This window comes from Leiobunum rupestre, chromosome 7, assembly GCF_980474605.1.
Source record: "Leiobunum rupestre chromosome 7, qqLeiRupe1.1.hap1, whole genome shotgun sequence".
Classification (NCBI taxonomy): Eukaryota; Metazoa; Arthropoda; class Arachnida; order Opiliones; family Sclerosomatidae; genus Leiobunum; species Leiobunum rupestre.
In genome coordinates, this window is record NC_143390.1 from 50,536,846 (window position 1) to 50,557,866 (window position 21,021).

At 32.3% G+C, this 21,021-nt stretch overlaps 1 protein-coding gene across 1 annotated transcript in view; it reads left to right on the forward strand.

The window, feature by feature from the left end:
* The first annotated feature begins 963 nt into the window (after nucleotides 1–963).
* LOC149936671 (ionotropic receptor coreceptor Ir25a-like) overlaps nucleotides 964–21,021 on the forward strand; it is a 62,162-nt gene continuing 42,104 nt past the window's right edge. Inside the window, exons 1-3 of the mRNA XM_090153727.1 lie at nucleotides 964–996; nucleotides 5,074–5,193; nucleotides 5,647–5,847. Of these exons, the coding sequence (XP_090009853.1) occupies nucleotides 964–996; nucleotides 5,074–5,193; nucleotides 5,647–5,847 (354 nt within the window). The remainder of the gene's footprint in view (nucleotides 997–5,073; nucleotides 5,194–5,646; nucleotides 5,848–21,021) is intronic.

Sequence of the window (21,021 nt, forward strand, 5' to 3'; positions counted from 1 at the left end):
TTTATAAACAAGGTCCTTCAGATATCCCCAAAGAAAAAAAAATCGCAATTGTTTAAATCGGGAGATCGAGGCGGCCACGAAATAGTTCCTCCTCGTCCTATCCACCTTAAAGGAAATGTTGAATCAAGGTTATCTCGCACTGCGCGGCTGAAATGTGGTGGCGCTCCATCGTTCAAGAACCACATTCGCACTCTAGTTCCTAACCGGACGTCTTCCAATAGCTCTGGTAACGATTCCTGAAGAAATCGTAGGTATGACTCTCCATTTAACCTAGTCGGAAGAAAATATGGTCCAACTAAATAGTCTCCGACAACGCCACACCAAACGTTGAGGCTAAAGCGCTCTTGGTGAGTTGCGACTATAGTTCCATGTGGGTTATTTTGGCTCCATTGATGATTATTGTGCAAATTGACTATGCCGTTCCGGGAAAAATTGTCCTCATCGGCTGTTAGGATAATACTCGCGAACTGTGTGTCATTCAGTACTCTGTCCCCAAACCACTGACAGAAGTTGGTACGTCTAGGATAGTCCGCGTCGTTCAAGTCTTGGACTTTTTGAAGATGGAAAGTGTGAAAACGATGACCACGTAGAATTCTCCAGACCATAACATGATTGACACCTAACTGTCTTCCAACTTGGCGGGTACTTGTTCCCGGATCATCATCGAAAATTGTAAGTACCTAACATTTTAACAGAAAAATGTAAAAAATTCATAACTAAAAAGTAGTTATAAACCGAGGTAGTTACCTTTTCTTCCACGTCAAGTGGAATGTTCTGCACTCTCTCCCGAGACGGTTGAAGTTGCCCGCTCTCTCGTAGGCGCCGGTCTACAACTTCAAAAGTTCGCCTATTCGGTACCCTTCTTAGTGGGTAGTGTTCTTGATACAACCTCCGGGCCACATCTCCTCTTCCTTCGGCTCGTCCGTACACCAAAGGCATATCCGCGTATTCAGCGTTATAAAAATGTGCCATCAATATCGCAATTGTGGTTACAAAGTAAATAAGTTTCCCAAATAACCAGATATTTTATTCTGATTTATTTGAAAAAAACGTTCAAAATACAAAGTTAAACATTGTTGAGAGAGATACAAATAATATTTCGACTGGTTTTACCAAATAGACGAACGATTGAATCTTTGAACTTCTAACCCTATAAGCGTTCTTGGACGTGCCATATTAACCACAGAACGAATTAGACAAACTTAAAAGCATTCTTTTAGAAATCTTAGGACATTTGTATCTTTAATTTTGATAATTAAAATCGTTCGTAACGAAAAAATGTTTTTATTTTATTTGGAGCCGTGTCAATAAAATTAAAATGGCTTTGTCTCATTTTACTTCTAAAAGGACATTAATGAACTTTTGCCACTTGTTATTAAAGTTTCTCGCCTCACGGATAAAAAACAATTGTTAGTTTAATGAAAACAATTTGGTTCAAGGAAGAATATTGTTTGCCAGATTTAAGGCTGTGTCTGGTTTTTTGGGGTAGTTTTTTGGGAGCCCATATCTCTGAAACGAAGCATTTTAGGATCCATGTTTATTAGACATTTTTTACTCATAGAAACCCATAGGATGCATATAGAAAGTTTCGGTACTCTTATCCGTAACACCCTGTATAAATGATGGGGGCATTTGATACATTCGTTTTTATGACTAAATATATTGCGTACAAAATTTTTCTGAAGTTAAATCCTAAAGTTACTCGATATATTGTACTGAACCCTTTCCGCAATAACATCGTAACGAGCCCTCATGCTTCAGTAATATTGTAGTGAACCCCAGGGCCGTCTTTACATATTGTGAGGCCCTGGCACTTTTTATTTTGGGGGCCCCCTATGGTGGCGTACGAGATAGCAAGGTAGGACAGGGTGAAGAGAAATTTATAATTTATTTTTGGTATCATGTACGGCCACAGGGAGGGAGTAATTGCCGCCCCCCGCCCTTCAATGAGATATGTCCCGTTACCCTTCTTGGGTCTCAGTTTTTCCCGCCGTTATTTTCGATTAATTTTCGGAGACTAGGATAAACCCAAAAATGAACTGCGGCCCGTCTTCGTTTTGGGGAACACACTGCAGTAGAGTAATTACTTCAAATGTGTCTTATATAACTTACGGAAAGCTCGTTCATTTGAATCATTTATCAAACCGTTCTGTGTGACCGCCGAGCGAGTGAAGCGAGTGAGGTTGCTATATCATATGGCACTCCCTTAGAATGTCTGCTGGCGCCCATATTTCGGTTTTTAGAAATCATTTGTCAAATTTGATTTCGAAAATGACCGGAAGTATTCGAACAAATACCGTCAGGTTTGAAAATTTTAACTAAAGGGAACTTTTTATCATATACCAAATTGCAACGTTTTAACTTGAGGAGTAAATTTTCATCGATTATGAAAGCGTGGTATTTAACAGATGGTAAATAACGTAATATAAAATGGGAAAAGTTGTATGTTAACAATTTGGGCGGAAAATCACTAACCCGCGCCCAAAAATATCTGAAGCCATAGGAGGGAGCGGGAAATGAAAGAAGTGTTGGTGTTCCACACCAAAAAACCTGAGGTTATATTCCCTTTAAATAATGGTAAATAACACTACAACATAAAATGGGAAAAGTTGTTAAATAATGGTAATTAACACAACAGCATAAAATGGGGAAAGATAACGTTATGGAATAGCTTAAACCTTTTGGCCCCATAAATCGTAGGATGATATTAAAACAATTCCTCCGTGATTTTCCCCCCTCCAACTTTTTGAACGTGCTACTAGCATTGCTGATATAATTTTCTTACGCCTTTTCCATTGGCTTATGCTCTGGGTTTCTAAATACCTAAAGGCATAAGTAACAAAGTATAATATTTCTTATCACCCAATGCAACATTTTTAATGATATTCTGTTTCGCCAATGACAACCTAAATCATTATGTTGCTAAAAACTGACACCGGTCCTAGAATTACTTAGTCTTTGTAAGTTTCAGGTAACAACGCGCGGGAAATCGTTGCTGTTAGCCATTTTCAACTTTTGATGAACGAGCCCAGACCCTTTCAAAATTAAAACACTTTCACAAGTATCAAAAGAAAATTAACTTCTGCAAATATAAATTATTCTTTGATTCCGAAAAAAATTAAGATTCTCGGACAGATTCCTGTGATTTGGTGTATAACAATTTTATGAATTTGTTCACCGAGCGAGCGAACCCTATTTGTTTAAAACATTTCCTCGGCAAATATTTTATGTTGGGAAAGGGGCCCCACACGCCCTAACGCCGGCCCTGGTAAGAGAAAACAATTTATCGAAGGAAGAAATCAGCTCCGACTAAATATGCCCGCCGATTGCAATAAAATGTCCGAGGGGTAAGACACTCCGCGAACTCGGTGTAGACTGCCGTACCTTTGACAGTGCTAAATGGAACTCGCGAACTCTTGAAAATATGTACCTTTAACAGTGCTAAATGCACGAACTCGGTGTACAGATTATCTGAGACTGTCTTACCCCTCGAAAATGTCTCAGTGAAATAAAATAAAAAGTGGAGCGAAGATAAACTTTTTTTTTCGCTTAGCCATTATTGCAAATATGAAATTTTATTGTTGAATGGTTTTGTTTTGAGCCTGAGGGGGCCCTTTTCGAACTCGGGGCCCTGGGCCCTGGGCCAACGGGCCCAATGGGAAATACGGCACTGGTGAACCCCTACCCTAGATACATTGTAGTGGTATTGTATTGTATCCTCCTCCTGCCCCAGTGAAATTGTATAGAACCCTCCTCCTACCCCAGTGACATTCTATTGCACCCTCCTCCCTCCCCAGTGACATTGTATTGCACTCTCATCTTGCCCCACTGGAATTCTATTACACCCTCATCCTGCCCCAGTGGAATTCTATTGCACCCTCATCCTGCCCCAAAGGAATTCTATTGCTACCTCCTCCGGCCCCAATGATATTATTTTGAACCCTCCTCCAACCCCAGGGACCTTGTATTGCACCCTCATCCTGCCCCAGTGCCATCGTATTGCACCCTCCTCCTGCCCCAGGTACATTGTATTGCACCCTCATTCTGCCCCAGTGACATTGTATTGAATCCTTCTCCTGCCTCAGTGACATTGTATTTAATCCTCATCTTGCCCAATGACATTGTATTGGACCCTCATCGTGCCCCAATGACATTGTATTAAACCCTCCTCCTACCCCAGTGCCATCGTATTGCACCCTCCTCCTAGCCTAGTGACATAGTTTTGCACACTCATCCTGCCCCAGTGCCATTTTATTGCGCCATCGTATTGCACCTACATCCTGCCCAGTGACATTGTATTGAATCCTCCTCCTGCCCCAGTGACATTGTCTTCCTTTCCTCTTGCACGTCACATAAGTCCATTGGAATAAACCGTCACATTAAAAAATATTGACGACCAATCAATTTAAATATAATTAAAAAATAACAAGAAATTTGCTAGGCTATTGTTAAGTCAAATTATTTAAGAATTGAACGAAATTTAGACCATAAAAAGAACAGACACTTTGTAATGTCCTACTGGGAGCGAAAAAAAATTGACACCTGAGATATTTGAGGCTTACCACGTTAAGCCAATAGCCAATCAATAAGAGAGGCTAGAACTTTAGAGCTTTCTAGAAGTTTGAACAACAACGTCAGGAGAAACGTTAACATTTTCGACTTTTTACTTTTCCCGTTTGTACTTCGGTGTCAAATATTTAACAACATTAAGACGACGCCATATTTCTGTCGAGCTTATGTGGCACGCCGTAGGCCTAATATATTAATAGTGTTTAAATAAAAATTCTGATTATTATAATTTTCCAACTCCACAAATATAAACAGATATATGAAAACTTAATATTTAGCTATAGTCGGCGGACTGAAAGCGCGCTTAACCGATCTTAAAGAATGTTTTTCCTCTCTATTAATTAAATCTCTCCTTGTCGCGAAATTGATATATCGCATAGCGAAAGACACGGTAAATGTTTAACTTCAATTATAAATCTTTGCGTCCAAAAATGATATTTATTATACTTGGACTGTGTTCAACAAGTGTACTATACATTAACTATAAATGTGTGTTGATTTCAGAAGGAATTAGCTACTTGGAAGTACAATCCAGGCGTTAATGCGACCCATGAATTAACCGGGGATTTAGTTACTCTTGCTAAACACAAATCGGTGATGGTGCTCTACGTCACAGCAGTGGTGGTAAGTGTTATAGGTTTTCACGGGAATAAATTCATTAGAGCAAATGTTTTGCTTCAACTTCCTTTTTATATCTAAGCAACTTCGTTTAATATGCACGTTTTGTTTGACATAGAAATAAAATAATTTTTTTAATCGAATTGTAATTATTCTACTAAAAACAACACGTAATTGTACAACAAACATAAAATTGGCTTCGTATAATAATGAATATTTTCCTATAAATGTCTTTACCCAAAAACATGCAAGACTATATGCTTCGGAAACAGCTTATAACCTATAAGAAAACTAAACTAAGAAATAGTAAAATATATATATATTTTTACTTATAGCTTAATAGCCTGAAGCGTGCACACTTTGCCGTGGATCTGATATTCGCGTGGTTATTTGCACTCTTAAGTAGCACCTTTTTTTTATAAATATTTATTATTGGTCGAATGTGGAAATTTATTTCAGGATCCTCCTTTCGTGTATAAAATTAAAAACCCGGATGGAAGCTACAAATGGGACGGCTACTGCATCGACCTCATTGAAGAAATCAAAAAGAACTGTTCCTTCAAATTTGAGTACCGCATTTTCGAAAATAAAGATAAGCTGCATGGTCAGATGCATTGGAATATGAAATGGAATGGAATGATAAAAGAACTCATCGAAGAGGTATATTCTGAAAATAGGGAAAAGCTCTACATAGAATTTCTAAATAAATACTGCACTCGCTTTCTTGCACTGACAATCTAGGCAATTTCATAGGGCAAACAGGTTTTTATTGTAATCTAAGCAGCAAGAGTTTAGGTTAACAATGATTTGATTTGTATAAAGAAATTGCTCTTTTACGCACAATATCGCGAATGTTATTTATTTATAAATGAATTATGTAATTTACTTAAAAATTAATAAAGTAATTTATTTTAAAATTAATAAAGTAATTTACTTTAAAATTAATATAGTAATTTACTTTAAAATTAATAAAGTAATTTAATAAACAATGAATTAAGTAATTTAATAAAGAATGAATTGAGTAATTTAATAAAGAATGAATTAAGTAATTTAATAAAGATTGAATTAAGTAATTTAATAAAGAATGAATTGAGTAATTGAATAAAGAATTAATTAAGTAATTTAATAAAGAATTAATTAAGTAATTTACTTAAAACAGAAAATAGTAGTTTACTTAAAAATGAATTAAGTAGTTTAATAAAAAATGAGTTAAGTAATTTACTTAATAATGGATTAAGTAATTTACTTAATAATGGATTAAGTAATTTACTTAATAATGGATTAAGTAATTTACTTAATAATGGATTAAGTAATTTACTTAATAATGGATTAAGTAATTTACTTAATAATGGATTAAGTAATTTACTTAATAATGGATTAAGTAATTTACTTAATAATGGATTAAGTAATTTACTTAATAATGGATTAAGTAATTTACTTAATAATGGATTAAGTAATTTACTTAATAATGGATTAAGTAATTTACTTAATAATGAATAACCCCTGTAGCACATGAAGTCGTTTTTGGGTCGGGGTACGGTCGAAAAGTCACTTTATAGTCGACGACCAAATGCCGACCTAAAACGTCCGAACGTTTTTCGACACTAAAACCGTATATCCTTTTTTAGAACTATTTATGGTCGGTATGCCGACAATTATCTAACTTAAAATAGACCTTACATTTAATTATTGGATTTGACATTAACTTTATGAAACAGAACATATGTATTTAGGAAAAGGGGATATTTTAATTATTTTCTGCCTATTTCATGATTTTCTGAAATAATTTTGTATTAACTTTTATCTTTTCTTCAAACTTATTTGTATTCGAAAAACGCGGCATCTAATAATTAGATCAGTTTTGAGTCGGAAATAAGCATTAATATAAAGTCGGCCCGACGTCGTTTCGGAGTCGGTTCTTGGGTCTATTAAAAGGCGGTAAAGACTCGACGTTTTGTAGTCGGCGCCGACCCTTTTACCCCTAGGACATTTCGACCCTAAATCCAAAGGTCGGCCGACCGTCGGCCGACTTTAGTGTTTAGTACCTTTTGCCGACGTCGGAACGACTCTAATTTGCTACAGGGGAAGTGATTTACTTAAAACAGAAGTGAAAAGAAGCACATTGTGAAAAAACTAAATTAAAAGAGACTTAAAACGGTTTTAAAATTCACAATTTACTTATTTATGAAATCCAACGTTTTGGAGGAACTCTCCCTCCTATCTTCGTTCGCGCGCGAGGCTACTATTGTCGGTATGGGAGATTCTCGGAGAGGAGGAATTGGTTTGTTGTGTGAGGACCATAAAACCAATTAAAAAGGGGAGAAAACGTGGATAAGTTAAAATGACCATCGTCACGGTTGAAACATTGCGCAGATTATTTTTTAAATTTCGATAGATTGGCGTACATTAAAATAAGTTTTGTGTAATTTTGGTTGAGCTAGTATGTATATTGGGTCCCACTTAGCATTAATTCCAAAAATACGAAGTTGTTCGCTAAAGGGAGAATAATTGTACGAGTTGTTTATGTTTTTGTGTTCTTTAAGCCAGTAGAAGGAAAGTGAGGGTGTGGCATCGATCCCGGGGTCGGGGTCAGGTTCGGGATCGGGGTCCGGGATTTAAGGGGTGAAATGGGGGTTAAATCGTCGAAAAGTCAATGTATTTAGGGTATTTCTCGCGACGATTTGTTTTCTCATATATAAACATATTATGTCCAGGCCAACTTGTTCATTTATCTACGCTTATCTTGAAAGACACTTGAACGTATATCTTATCAAGTTTTATCGTACGGAATAAGTTGAAATGATGTAAAAATTGATAACCTAGGCGACGCGTGCGCAGATTACCCCGGGGGACGCGGTTAATTTGAATTTAAGATTGTTTTGACGTCATGGAATATTCGTTGTTAAAGTAGAATGGAAATATTTTTAAACTTCATTTTAATATCATTGTAGTACTTAAATATGCTTGACACTTGAACCAATCTCACGAGTATTTCTTAAAACGAATATCTCGATCGCGTTTTATCGTACGAAATAAGTGGAAATTATGTAAGTTGTATGATTAATAACCTAGGCAGGAAGATAGCGCGCGCGTGCGCGGATTACCTGGGAGGCGCGGATTGCCCGGGCGCGCGGTTAATTTGAATTTAAAACATGGATTCCCTCTCCGAAATAATTCATGTACCCAAAATTGGACCGCAAGTTTTTTTTCTTTTAGGGGAATCTCTATGGGAGTTTAACATTACAATAAAGCTAATAGGTCCAGTTTGGAGTACTTTTGGTCCGAAATGGGGTACATAGGGCCGAAAATGGTGACTTTGGTCGTTTTAAGGGTACTTTTGGTCTATTTTGGTCCATTTTTGGGTACATCAGAAAAGCAGTTGGAAAAACGAAGAGCCTTATTTTTTTTTCCACCCATCTCCAAACTCCAAAAATTTATTGCTTTAATTTATTTATCGCTTCCGTAGGTATAAAATAAGATAAAAACCACTTACCTATATTTTAATTACGGTAAATTAAAAATACTTAATTAGTGTACTAAGTTACGTTTAAAAGAACCTTTTGTAACAATTCCAATATGTAAATATAGGTATAAGGATTGAAAAAATACTTAAAGTGGTTTTACTGTTAAACTCTAAAGGAATTTAACTTTAAAGGGTATCTTAGATTATTGTTTTTAATTTTATTCAAGTTGAAAACGTATTAAGAGTCCTTCAAAGTACTATAAAAGGATTTTATTTACGAACTTAATTCATATTTTCTTCAAACTTTCAATTCGCTTTTATTACTATTTAAATACGGTAAAATATAATTCTTATACACAAATATAGTCAGAAAGATACTATAAAACACTAAAATTAAAATTAAATTAAATTTGTGTGGATAAGATTTGTAAATATCATTTTGAAACTAATAACTTTCACGCTTTATTTAAGTCAAGCCAATAAAAACAATTACCTATATTTTAAATACGGTAAAATATAAATACATTTCCGATATGTAAATAGGTAGAATAACACTATGAAAAGTTCCTTTTTCTTCTTTTAATACGACAACACACAACTCTGATACGCAAATATATAAAGAAAATATAAAAAAAAATTACTCTACGTTCGATACGTTAAAATACATTTCCGATACACACAAATATAGATAAAGAAATACTATAAAATGTAAAAAGGTAGAAAAATACTACACATTAACCATTATGAATTTAAGCTTACAACATCCTTCACGTATAGAGCATAACATATATGTTCAGAGTTAACTTGTTTCCTCGTTATCTTTATCGCATGTGTTTTATATAGCGTATGGAATAAGTTAAGAATGTACTGAAATGGTGTATGTTTAAACCTCGTAGAATAAAGAGTAAAACATATGTTCCGAGTCGGCTTGATTACTAAAGCGAATAACACAGAGACGTTTCAGGTGTAGTCACGTAGGAAGAAAAATACTACAACACTCTCTATACTCTACATTCAACACGTTAAAATATACTTCCGAAATGCCAATATAGGTAGTAAAATACTACAAAATCTCTATACTTTACCTTCAATACGTTAAATTACATTCCAATATGTAAATATAGGAGGAAAAATACTACAAAAGCCTCTTTTCTTGGCGTTCAATATGTTAAAATAGATTTCTGAAATGCAAATGTAGGTAGTAAATACTACAAAATCTCTATACTCTACCTTCAATACGTTAAATTACATTCCAATATGTAAATATAGGAGGAAAAATACTACAAAAGCCTCTTTTCTTGGCGTTCAATATGTTAAAATAGATTTCTGAAATGCAAATATAGGTAGTAAATACTACAAAAGCCTCTTTTCTTGGCGTTCAATATGTTAAAATAGATTTCTGAAATGCAACCCTTACCAAAAAATAAGTTGGTTTTTAGTTGGCTTTTAGTTGGTTTACACATTTTAGTTGATATTAAGTTGGTTTTAAGTAGGCTCAAGTTGCCAGCATATTTCAAGAAACTAGTTAAAGGGGTAATAAGTTGGTTTTAAGTAGGGTTTAAGTAGGCTGGAAAATTCTTATTTTTTCTAAGTTGGTAATTAGTTGGTTTTAAGTGGTCGGAAAATTTCATATTATTTTTAAGTTGGTTTTAAGTTGGCTTTAAGTTTGTGCTTGTATCGCGAGAAGGTTTAAAATGTTTTGACGAATATTTTTCTACTAAATAACTACGCTCGTCCAAATATGCAAAGAACGTATTTATATTTCTAAGAACCTACGAGGGTACTTTGTAACGATCCGTCCAAGGGTCGCTCTTTAACAGAATATTTCGGGCACATTTCATGCTTGTGACTAGTGTTGTTCCAGCAGAGGCGTAGCGAGAGAAAATGGCGCCCGGGGTATTTAGCCGCTTTTGCGCCCCCCTCAATATATAGTTTTAAAGGGAGTAGGTATATGTATATTTTAGTAGTTGTTAAAGGTTTAAAGGCCTAGGTTTGCTTCTGTCAGTCCGCCTTTATATTGACTTGCCTGCAGTGCAAATACCCTGGTGGTAGGCCACCCACTAAACATGTTGTTGTCTTTACTAAGTAAGTTTCAAGTTGGCTCTAAGTTGTCTTTATTAAGTAAGTTTTAAGTAGTCTTTATTAAGCAAGTTTCAAGTTGGTTTTAAGTTGCCTCCATTAAGCAAAATCAGAGTTGGTTTTAAGTCTACTTCTAGTTGGTTTTAAGTAGGTTTTAAGTAGGTTTTAAGTTGGTATTTGTCTCAAATACCAACTTAAAACCTACTTAAAACCAAGTTTAAATATTTTTTAGCCAACTTATTTTTTGGTAAGGGAAATATAGGTAGTAATTACTACAAAAGCCTCTTACTCTACGTTCAATACGTTAAATTAATGATATGCCTCCGATCGAATCGTTCATTTTTTCCTATTTAAATATACGCATTTAAATTAGAATTGCTTCTAGTGTTCGGCAGTCGATTAATTATTATCCACAAATTTTCCGATTTATTTAAAAAACGTTGGTAAAAAGAATATCATTTTAACTTATTTAATTGTGTTTTTTACCCAACCAAGCATTTATTTGAATAAAAGTGGTATTTATTTAAATAACCAATAGTTAAATAAAAATTGTTAAATGTTTAAATAATCGAAAGTGAACAAGCCTATTTTTTAAATAAAACAAACAGACTTTAGAGTTGATAAGATTTGTAAATATCATTTGAAACTAATAATTTTCACGCTTTATTTAAGTCAAGCAATTACATTTTTAAAAATGAAAGAAGTTAAACAATATAAAAATTTGTAAATATTGTAAATATTTTTAGGTAATAAAGAAATTAAGAAATGTTTTAATTAAAATATCTTTCATTTTCTACTACATTTTTAAAAATGAAAGAAGTTTAACAATATAATTATTCTAATATAATTTCAAAATCAGGTATTATTTAAAGTACAAATGCATAATTTAGTGAAGCAATTCTTATTTAAATACTTTTATTTAATTAATTTGTGTATCTGAAATGTATTAATTGAAAAATAAGTGGGTTTTACTATTTATCACGGTTTTTTATATATATATATATTGGAATTGTTACAAAAGGTTCTTTTAAACGTAACTTAGTACATTAATTTATTTTGGAAGTTCAAAACGTATTAAGAGCCCTTCAGAGTACTATAAAAGGATTTCATTTACAAACTAAATTAATATTTTCTTCAAACTTTCAATTCGTTATAATTTGAATTTAAATGAAAACATCATGGATTATAGGTGCGTAATCTACTATTAGACCGAACTAATTAAAAAAATACTTAAAGTAAGTGGTTTTACTGATAAACTCTAAAGGAATTTTGGAATTTTCTAGAATAGCAAAGTAAAACTAAAACGTAAACCAAGTTTAAAACGAAACTAATAACTGGGAGAAAGGTTGAAATAAATATTTTTTTTTGATTTTTCGTTTTTTAATTTTTGAGTTCCCTATATTATTATAAACTAAATTAAATATAATTTTTGAAAATTTGTGATAAAAGATCTGCTCCTTCGTGTTTTACATATATTTAAAAACTCGAGATTTTAATGAATTGTTTTCAAAGCATGAAAAATATAGCAGATCCTTTGATTTTAATTGTAGTTAGTAGTTACTTAAAAAAAAAGTCGCTAGCTGGGGCACGGGCGCCACCCGCGTCTCAATGTCTGACTATCATCTCGCAGTTCCATACTGGGCTATTTGACCATCAAAATGACCAAATACACGTATATTTGAACATTTCCTTGACTACATGACTGAAAAATTGTTTAAAGCTCCATCTACTTGATTACAAAATTTGTTAAATACTTGGCTTTAAGGCCATCTAAATTAAAGTTAGAAGAAGCTAGACAAAAAGAAATTGTTCTGAAAAATAAAATTAAATATATAAAAACTAACCAATAGTATTTCGAATACCAAATAATTCGACGAATTTGTTTTTGAAATAACTAAATAGTTTGCATATTTGTCAAAAAAAAACTAAAAAAGTAATTGAAATTACTATTAATTTTACTTGCAATAGTAAAATACTAAACCAAATGTATAATTTATATTTTATTTTATTTAATAAATTTAAACTATAATACTAAACTTTTTCAAAAAAAACTTTTACAAACAAAATTTAAAATACACATTTTTAAAATTTAACTACACCAGCTCCAAGTCAGCTAGCGACTTTTTTTTTAAGTAACTACTAACTACAATTAAAATCAAAGGATCTGCTATATTTTTCATGCTTTGAAAACAATTCATTAAAATCTCGAGTTTTTAAATATATGTAAAACACGAAGGAGCAGATCTTTTATCACAAATTTTCAAAAATTATATTTAATTTAGTTTATAATAATATAGGGAACTCAAAAATTAAAAAACGAAAAATCAAAAAAAAATATTTATTTCAACCTTTCTCCCAGTTATTAGTTTCGTTTTAAACTTGGTTTACGTTTTAGTTTTACTTTGCTATTCTAGAAAATTCCAAAATTCCTTTAGAGTTTAACAGTAAAACCACTTACTTTAAGTATTTTTTTTAATTAGTTCGGTCTAATAGTAGATTACGCACCTATAATCCATGATGTTTTCATTTAAATTCAAATTATAACGAATTGAAAGTTTGAAGAAAATATTAATTTAGTTTGTAAATGAAATCCTTTTATAGTACTCTGAAGGGCTCTTAATACGTTTTGAACTTCCAAAATAAATTAATGTACTAAGTTACGTTTAAAAGAACCTTTTGTAACAATTCCAATATATATATATATATATAAAAAACCGTGATAAATAGTAAAACCCACTTATTTTTCAATTAATACATTTCAGATACACAAATTAATTAAATAAAAGTATTTAAATAAGAATTGCTTCACTAAATTATGCATTTGTACTTTAAATAATACCTGATTTTGAAATTATATTAGAATAATTATATTGTTAAACTTCTTTCATTTTTAAAAATGTAGTAGAAAATGAAAGATATTTTAATTAAAACATTTCTTAATTTCTTTATTACCTAAAAATATTTACAATATTTACAAATTTTTATATTGTTTAACTTCTTTCATTTTTAAAAATGTAATTGCTTGACTTAAATAAAGCGTGAAAATTATTAGTTTCAAATGATGTTTACAAATCTTATCAACTCTAAAGTCCATTTTTCAGGTATTAGTAAGTATTTCATACAAACTAACTTCTAAAATATGGATTTAGTTCGTAAATAAAATTCTTTTAAATTACTTTGAAGGACTCTTTATACGTTTTGAACTTGAATAATATTAAAAACAATAATCTAAGATACCCTTTAAAGTTAAATTCCTTTAGTTTATCAGTAAAACCACTTACTTTAAGTATTTTTTAATCCGTTCGGTCTAATAGTAGATTACGCACCTATAATCCATGATGTTTTCATTTAAATTCAAATTATAACGAATTGAAAGTTTGAAGAAAATATTAATTTAATTTGTAAATGAAATCCTTTTATAGTACTCTGAAGGGCTCTTAATACGTTTTGAACTTCCAAAATAAATTAATGTACTAAGTTACGTTTAAAAGAACCTTTTGTAACAATTCCAATATATATATATATATATAAAAAACCGTGATAAATAGTAAAACCCACTTATTTTTCAATAAATACATTTCAGATACACAAATTAATTAAATAAAAGTATTTAAATAAGAATTGCTTCACTAAATTATGCATTTGTACTTTAAATAATACCTGATTTTGAAATTATATTAGAATAATTATATTGTTAAACTTCTTTCATTTTTAAAAATGTAGTAGAAAATGAAAGATATTTTAATTAAAACATTTCTTAATTTCTTTATTACCTAAAAATATTTACAATATTTACAAATTTTTATATTGTTTAACTTCTTTCATTTTTAAAAATGTAATTGCTTGACTTAAATAAAGCGTGAAAATTATTAGTTTCAAATGATGTTTACAAATCTTATCAACTCTAAAGTCCATTTTTCAGGTATTAGTAAGTATTTCATACAAACTAACTTCTAAAATATGGATTTAGTTCGTAAATAAAATTCTTTTAAATTACTTTGAAGGACTCTTTATACGTTTTGAACTTGAATAATATTAAAAACAATAATCTAAGATACCCTTTAAAGTTAAATTCCTTTAGTTTATCAGTAAAACCACTTACTTTAAGTATTTTTTAATCCGTTCGGTCTAATAGTAGATTACGCACCTATAATCCATGATGTTTTCATTTAAATTCAAATTATAACGAATTGAAAGTTTGAAGAAAATATTAATTTAATTTGTAAATGAAATCCTTTTATAGTACTCTGAAGGGCTCTTAATACGTTTTGAACTTCCAAAATAAATTAATGTATTAAGTTACGTTTAAAAGAACCTTTTGTAACAATTCCATTATATATATATATATATATATATAAAAAACCGTGATAAATAGTAAAACCCACTTATTTTTCAATAAATACATTTCAGATACACAAATTAATTAAATAAAAGTATTTAATTAAGAATTGCTTCACTAAATTATGCATTTGTACTTTAAATAATACCTGATTTTGAAATTATATTAGAATAATTATATTGTTAAACTTCTTTCATTTTTAAAAATGTAGTAGAAAATGAAAGATATTTTAATTAAAACATTTCTTAATTTCTTTATTACCTAAAAATATTTACAATATTTACAAATTTTTATATTGTTTAACTTCTTTCATTTTTAAAAATGTAATTGCTTGACTTAAATAAAGCGTGAAAATTATTAGTTTCAAATGATATTTACAAATCTTATCAACTCTAAAGTCTGTTTGTTTTATTTAAAAAATAGGCTTGTTCACTTTCGATTATTTAAACATTTAACAATTTTTATTTAACAATTGGTTATTTAAATAAATACCACTTTTATTCAAATAAATGCTTGGTTGGTTAAAAAACACAATTAAATAAGTTAAATTGATATTCTTTTTACCAACGTTTTTTAAATAAATCGGAAAATTTGTGGATAATAATTAATTGACTGCCGAACACTAGAAGCAATTCTAATTTAAATGCGTATATTTAAATAGGAAAAAATGAACGATTCGATCGGAGGAATATCATTAATTTAACGTATTGAACGTAGAGTAAGAGGCTTTTGTAGTAATTACTACCTATATTTGCATTTCAGAAATCTATTTTAACATATTGAACGCCAAGAAAAGAGGCTTTTGTAGTATTTACTACCTATATTTGCATTTCAGAAATCTATTTTAACATATTGAACGCCAAGAAAAGAGGCTTTTGTAGTATTTTTCCTCCTATATTTACATATTGGAATGTAATTTAACGTATTGAAGGTAAAGTATAGAGATTTTGTAGTATTTTACTACCTATATTGGCATTTCGGAAGTATATTTTAACGTGTTGAATGTAGAGTATAGAGAGTGTTGTAGTATTTTTCTTCCTACGTGACTACACCTGAAACGTCTCTGTGTTATTCGCTTTAGTAATCAAGCCGACTCTGAACATATGTTTTACTCTTTATTCTACGAGGTTTAAACATACACCATTTCAGTACATTCTTAACTTATTCCATACGCTATATAAAACACATGCGATAAAGATAACGAGGAAACAAGTTAACTATGAACATATATGTTATGCTCTATACGTGAAGGATGTTGTAAGCTTAAATTCATAATGGTTAATGTGTAGTATTTTTCTACCTTTTTACATTTTATAGTATTTCTTTATCTATATTTGTGTGTATCGGAAATGTATTTTAACGTATCGAACGTAGAGTAATTTTTTTTTATATTTTCTTTATATATTTGCGTATCAGAGTTGTGTGTTGTCGTATTAAAAGAAGAAAAAGGAACTTTTCATAGTGTTATTCTACCGTATTTAAAATATAGGTAATTGTTTTTATTGGCTTGACTTAAATAAAGCGTGAAAGTTATTAGTTTCAAAATGATATTTACAAATCTTATCCACACAAATTTAATTTAATTTTAATTTTAGTGTTTTATAGTATCTTTCTGACTATATTTGTGTATAAGAATTATATTTTACCGTATTTAAATAGTAATAAAAGCGAATTGAAAGTTTGAAGAAAATATGAATTAAGTTCGTAAATAAAATCCTTTTATAGTACTTTGAAGGACTCTTAATACGTTTTCAACTTGAATAAAATTAAAAACAATAATCTAAGATACCCTTTAAAGTTAAATTCCTTTAGAGTTTAACAGTAAAACCACTTTAAGTATTTTTTCAATCCTTATACCTATATTTACATATTGGAATTGTTACAAAAGGTTCTTTTAAACGTAACTTAGTACACTAATTAAGTATTTTTAATTTACCGTAATTAAAATATAGGTAAGTGGTTTTTATCTTATTTTATACCTACGGAAGCGATAAATAAATTAAAGCAATAAATTTTTGGAGTTTGGAGATGGGTGGAAAAAAAAATAAGGCTCTTCGTTTTTCCAACTGCTTTTCTGATGTACCCAAAAATGGACCAAAACAGACCAAAAGTACCCTTAAAACGACCAAAGTCACCATTTTCGGCCCTATGTACCCCATTTCGGACCAAAAGTACTCCAAACTGGACCTATTAGCTTTATTGTAATGTTAAACTCCCATAGAGATTCCCCTAAAAGAAAAAAAACTTGCGGTCCAATTTTGGGTACATGAATTATTTCGGAGAGGGAATCCATGTTTTAAATTCAAATTAACCGCGCGCCCGGGCAATCCCCGCCTCCCAGGTAATCCGCGCACGCGCGCGCTATCTTCCTGCCTAGGTTATTAATCATACAACTTACATAATTTCCACTTATTTCGTACGATAAAACGCGATCGAGATATTCGTTTTAAGAAATACTCGTGAGATTGGTTCAAGTGTCAAGCATATTTACGTACTACAATGATATTAAAATGAAGTTTAAAAATATTTCCATTCTACTTTAACAACGAATATTCCATGACGTCAAAACAATCTTAAATTCAAATTAACCGCGTCCCCCGGGGTAATCTGCGCACGCGTCGCCTAGGTTATCAATTTTTACATCATTTCAACTTATTCCGTACGATAAAACTTGATAAGATATACGTTCAAGTGTCTTTCGCGATAAGCGTAGATAAATGAACAAGTTGGCCTGGACACAATATGTTGATATACGAAAAAACAAATCGTCGCGAGAAATACCCTAAATACATTGACTTTTCGACGATTTAACCCCCATTTCACCCCTTAAATCCCGGACCCCGATCCCGAACCTGACCCCGACCCCGGGATCGATGCCACACCCTCACTTTCCTTCTACTTAAGCCTTTGATGAAATGGGCGATGGCATTGCCCAATGTAAAAATCACCACATTCACAGGTGATTTTATAAATTATGGCCTTGTCGAGGAGGGCAGTTGGTTCTTTGTTATTACACAATAAAGCTGACAATTTGGGTGGTGGGAGATAAATAGGATCGATACCTACTAGCTGATTTAAGATTTTTGACTATTTCATCCCAGCATGTATCCCTTTTTATCCTGGCTTCTCTCAAAAAATTAAGTAATTTACTTCAAAATTAATTAAGTAATTTAATAAAAATGATTATTTTTTTTAAATATGAATTAAATTTTTTTCTTAAATATGAATTTAGTAATTTTCTTAAACATTAATTAACAAATTTTAATAAATATGAATTAACAAATTTTAATAAATAGGAATTAACAAATTTTAATAAATATGAATTAACAAATTTTAATAAATATTAATTAGGTAATTAGTAGTATATAAATGAGAGAACTGGATCACGGAAAACGGTTTTTTCCATAGGAAACAACGAGGATTTTCTGATTCCCCGTCGATTCTCTATGAGGAATCTAATCAACCTTGAACTCCCTTCAAAAGTGCCGGCTCGTGGTGGCTTCATCGCCGGCAGTGAAAAATACGAGAGAGTCCGTCGAAAAGGCTCTCAAAGCTTCAGTCGGAGAACGAAGTCGACGGGAATCATAATCCAGGGAGGGAGTCGTTTAACGCACCCGCGCTTGCAAATTTCGATTGTTGTTAAGATCGACTCGTCACTGCGCCGTACGGGTTGGGAAAACCTGGCGTCAAATTAACGGGGAGTGGTTAGTTTTTAATATCTTTATTGAAAATGTGTACAAGGAGCTTAGTCGCCATTAAAACACCACGCGGAATCAAAACGTCCTTGAATGTTTATTCGGCGAGTTTAGTTTCCGTTCTTTCGCGCCCGCCTTGGAGGAATCGCGGACTGTCTTCGGGAGGACCCGGCGAATTGAAGCGGTTTCGAATTTCTTCGATGGAGAGAAACGTTTAAGAAAGTTCTCTTAAGTAAACGAGGACATTACCAAATTAGTTTAAATTAATTCAAAGTGCCAAGCTCGTTTTCTCTAATTGATTGGGTATTATATATTTGAGCGCGAAATGATTGTAACGTGGTTCAAAATACACGTGCATAGTCCTATATAAACTGAACATCTTCCAACGAAATGTTATTCAAAATTTTGCCACCCGAAGTGTCTCATCTTGAAATCCCAATACTAATAAAATGTAAGCTTGAACAACCGTATGGTAGTTATTTTAAACGATTATTAACGAGTACGAAATTTCCTTCTAGGAACGCCAGTAAAGTGTACCCAATTTCTCCCACGAAAGCAGTGTCCGTAACCCCAGATGGAAATAGCCACATCGGTGTTTTAGACGGAAGTGTGGGCATCGCGTTGACGGAAAGCCAATTCAAACCACTATGGAGAGCGAGCGAGCGGATCACTTCATTTTTCGAAGACGATTCTACGTCACCCTCTACGAGGCTCTTCGAAGGATAGGAAACGAGACGAGTCGAACTGTGTATTTTTCAAAACCGGAGAGTGATGGACGTGAGAGAACTCGTCCTTGGAACTGGGACAAACTACGGGAAGGAATACCTAACCAAGCGAGGGTTCACAATCACGCGATACCCCTGGATGGCGATGCTGGAAAAATACGACAAAGTGATGACATATCACAATGAAGTCAAACGTGTATTTCGTAAAATAAAGACACTGTACTAGAGGTGAAACTACGGATTACATAAATAAGCAATGTAAAGGATGCAAAATTGATCATCCGTCTCAAAGACAGCGTGATGGTTTGATGATCGATTGGAATTCCGTTTAGACACGCATTTATTTGACGCGATGGGGAAAATAAGTTATTCCGAGATAACCTCAAAACTCGATACATTTTAAAGCGGGGATTTTCGCGACAATATTTTTTCATTTATTATGTGCAAAGTCAAAAAAATGTTCTATAAAACTGAAGATGTATGAAACTTATTAATAAAAATTTTCTATTAAAACACCGAAATAATTTTTTTTACTCATTAGCAAACATGGACCCAGTTATGATACATCCTTTCACGGGGATCGTATCCGGGCCAACTCAGTGCGGAAAATCTCACTTCATTGCGAAATTAATTCAGCATAACGAGTTGTTTATTTCTCTTCCTCCGCAACGAATAGTTTGGTGTTATACGGAGTACCAACCAAAATGATTTAATTCGGTATTGGAGTGTTGAGTTTCACGAGGGTTTATTAGATCCGAGCAATTTAAATCCAGCGATTAGGAATTTCGTAATTATTGACGACCTATTATGCGAAATAGCTAATAACAAAGATGTTGCGAATTTATTTATCCGAGGGTCGCATCATCGAAACACTTCGGTACTGATTTTAAGGCAAAATCTGTTTTATCACGGGAAAGAAGTTCCAACTCTCAATCTGAATTCGCATTACCTTATCATTTTCCGTTCCGCTAGAGACGTTTCCAGTGTACTAAATATTGCTAAACAAATTTCTCCATCTAACACGAAATTCGTCGTTGACGAATTCGTCAAGCTGTCACGAAACCGTACGGCTATTTATTCATCGACTTGAAACAAAACACCACAGATTCCGGGAGAAGAAGCTGCGATTTTTGTTCCAAAATAATAAAAAATGAGTATATCAAAGTCAAAGGGGTAGTTCTATAAATGAACCACCAACTAGTGGCATATACGTTATGATGTCCACTTGGACAAACACAATGCGGTCCATATTCCATCCGCTTCCCCTATCTTAAAATTCTTCGACAGCCTTCACAATTTGTTTTAGGCAGTGGTCTATTTGATTAGGTATTTCTTCGGGTGTAAGTGAGATTTCATTTTTACTCCGAAAATACGGAAAAGCTTCCACTTCTTCGCCATTAGTTAGTTCACGAACGTAACGGGCTTTGATGAAAATATTCCACTTAATGCCTCGCTTTTATTTAAGTGATTTTCTCAATATTTTACCAAACTTGACTTAATACCCGTGATGGGTATCTCGGGATCGGTTTGAAT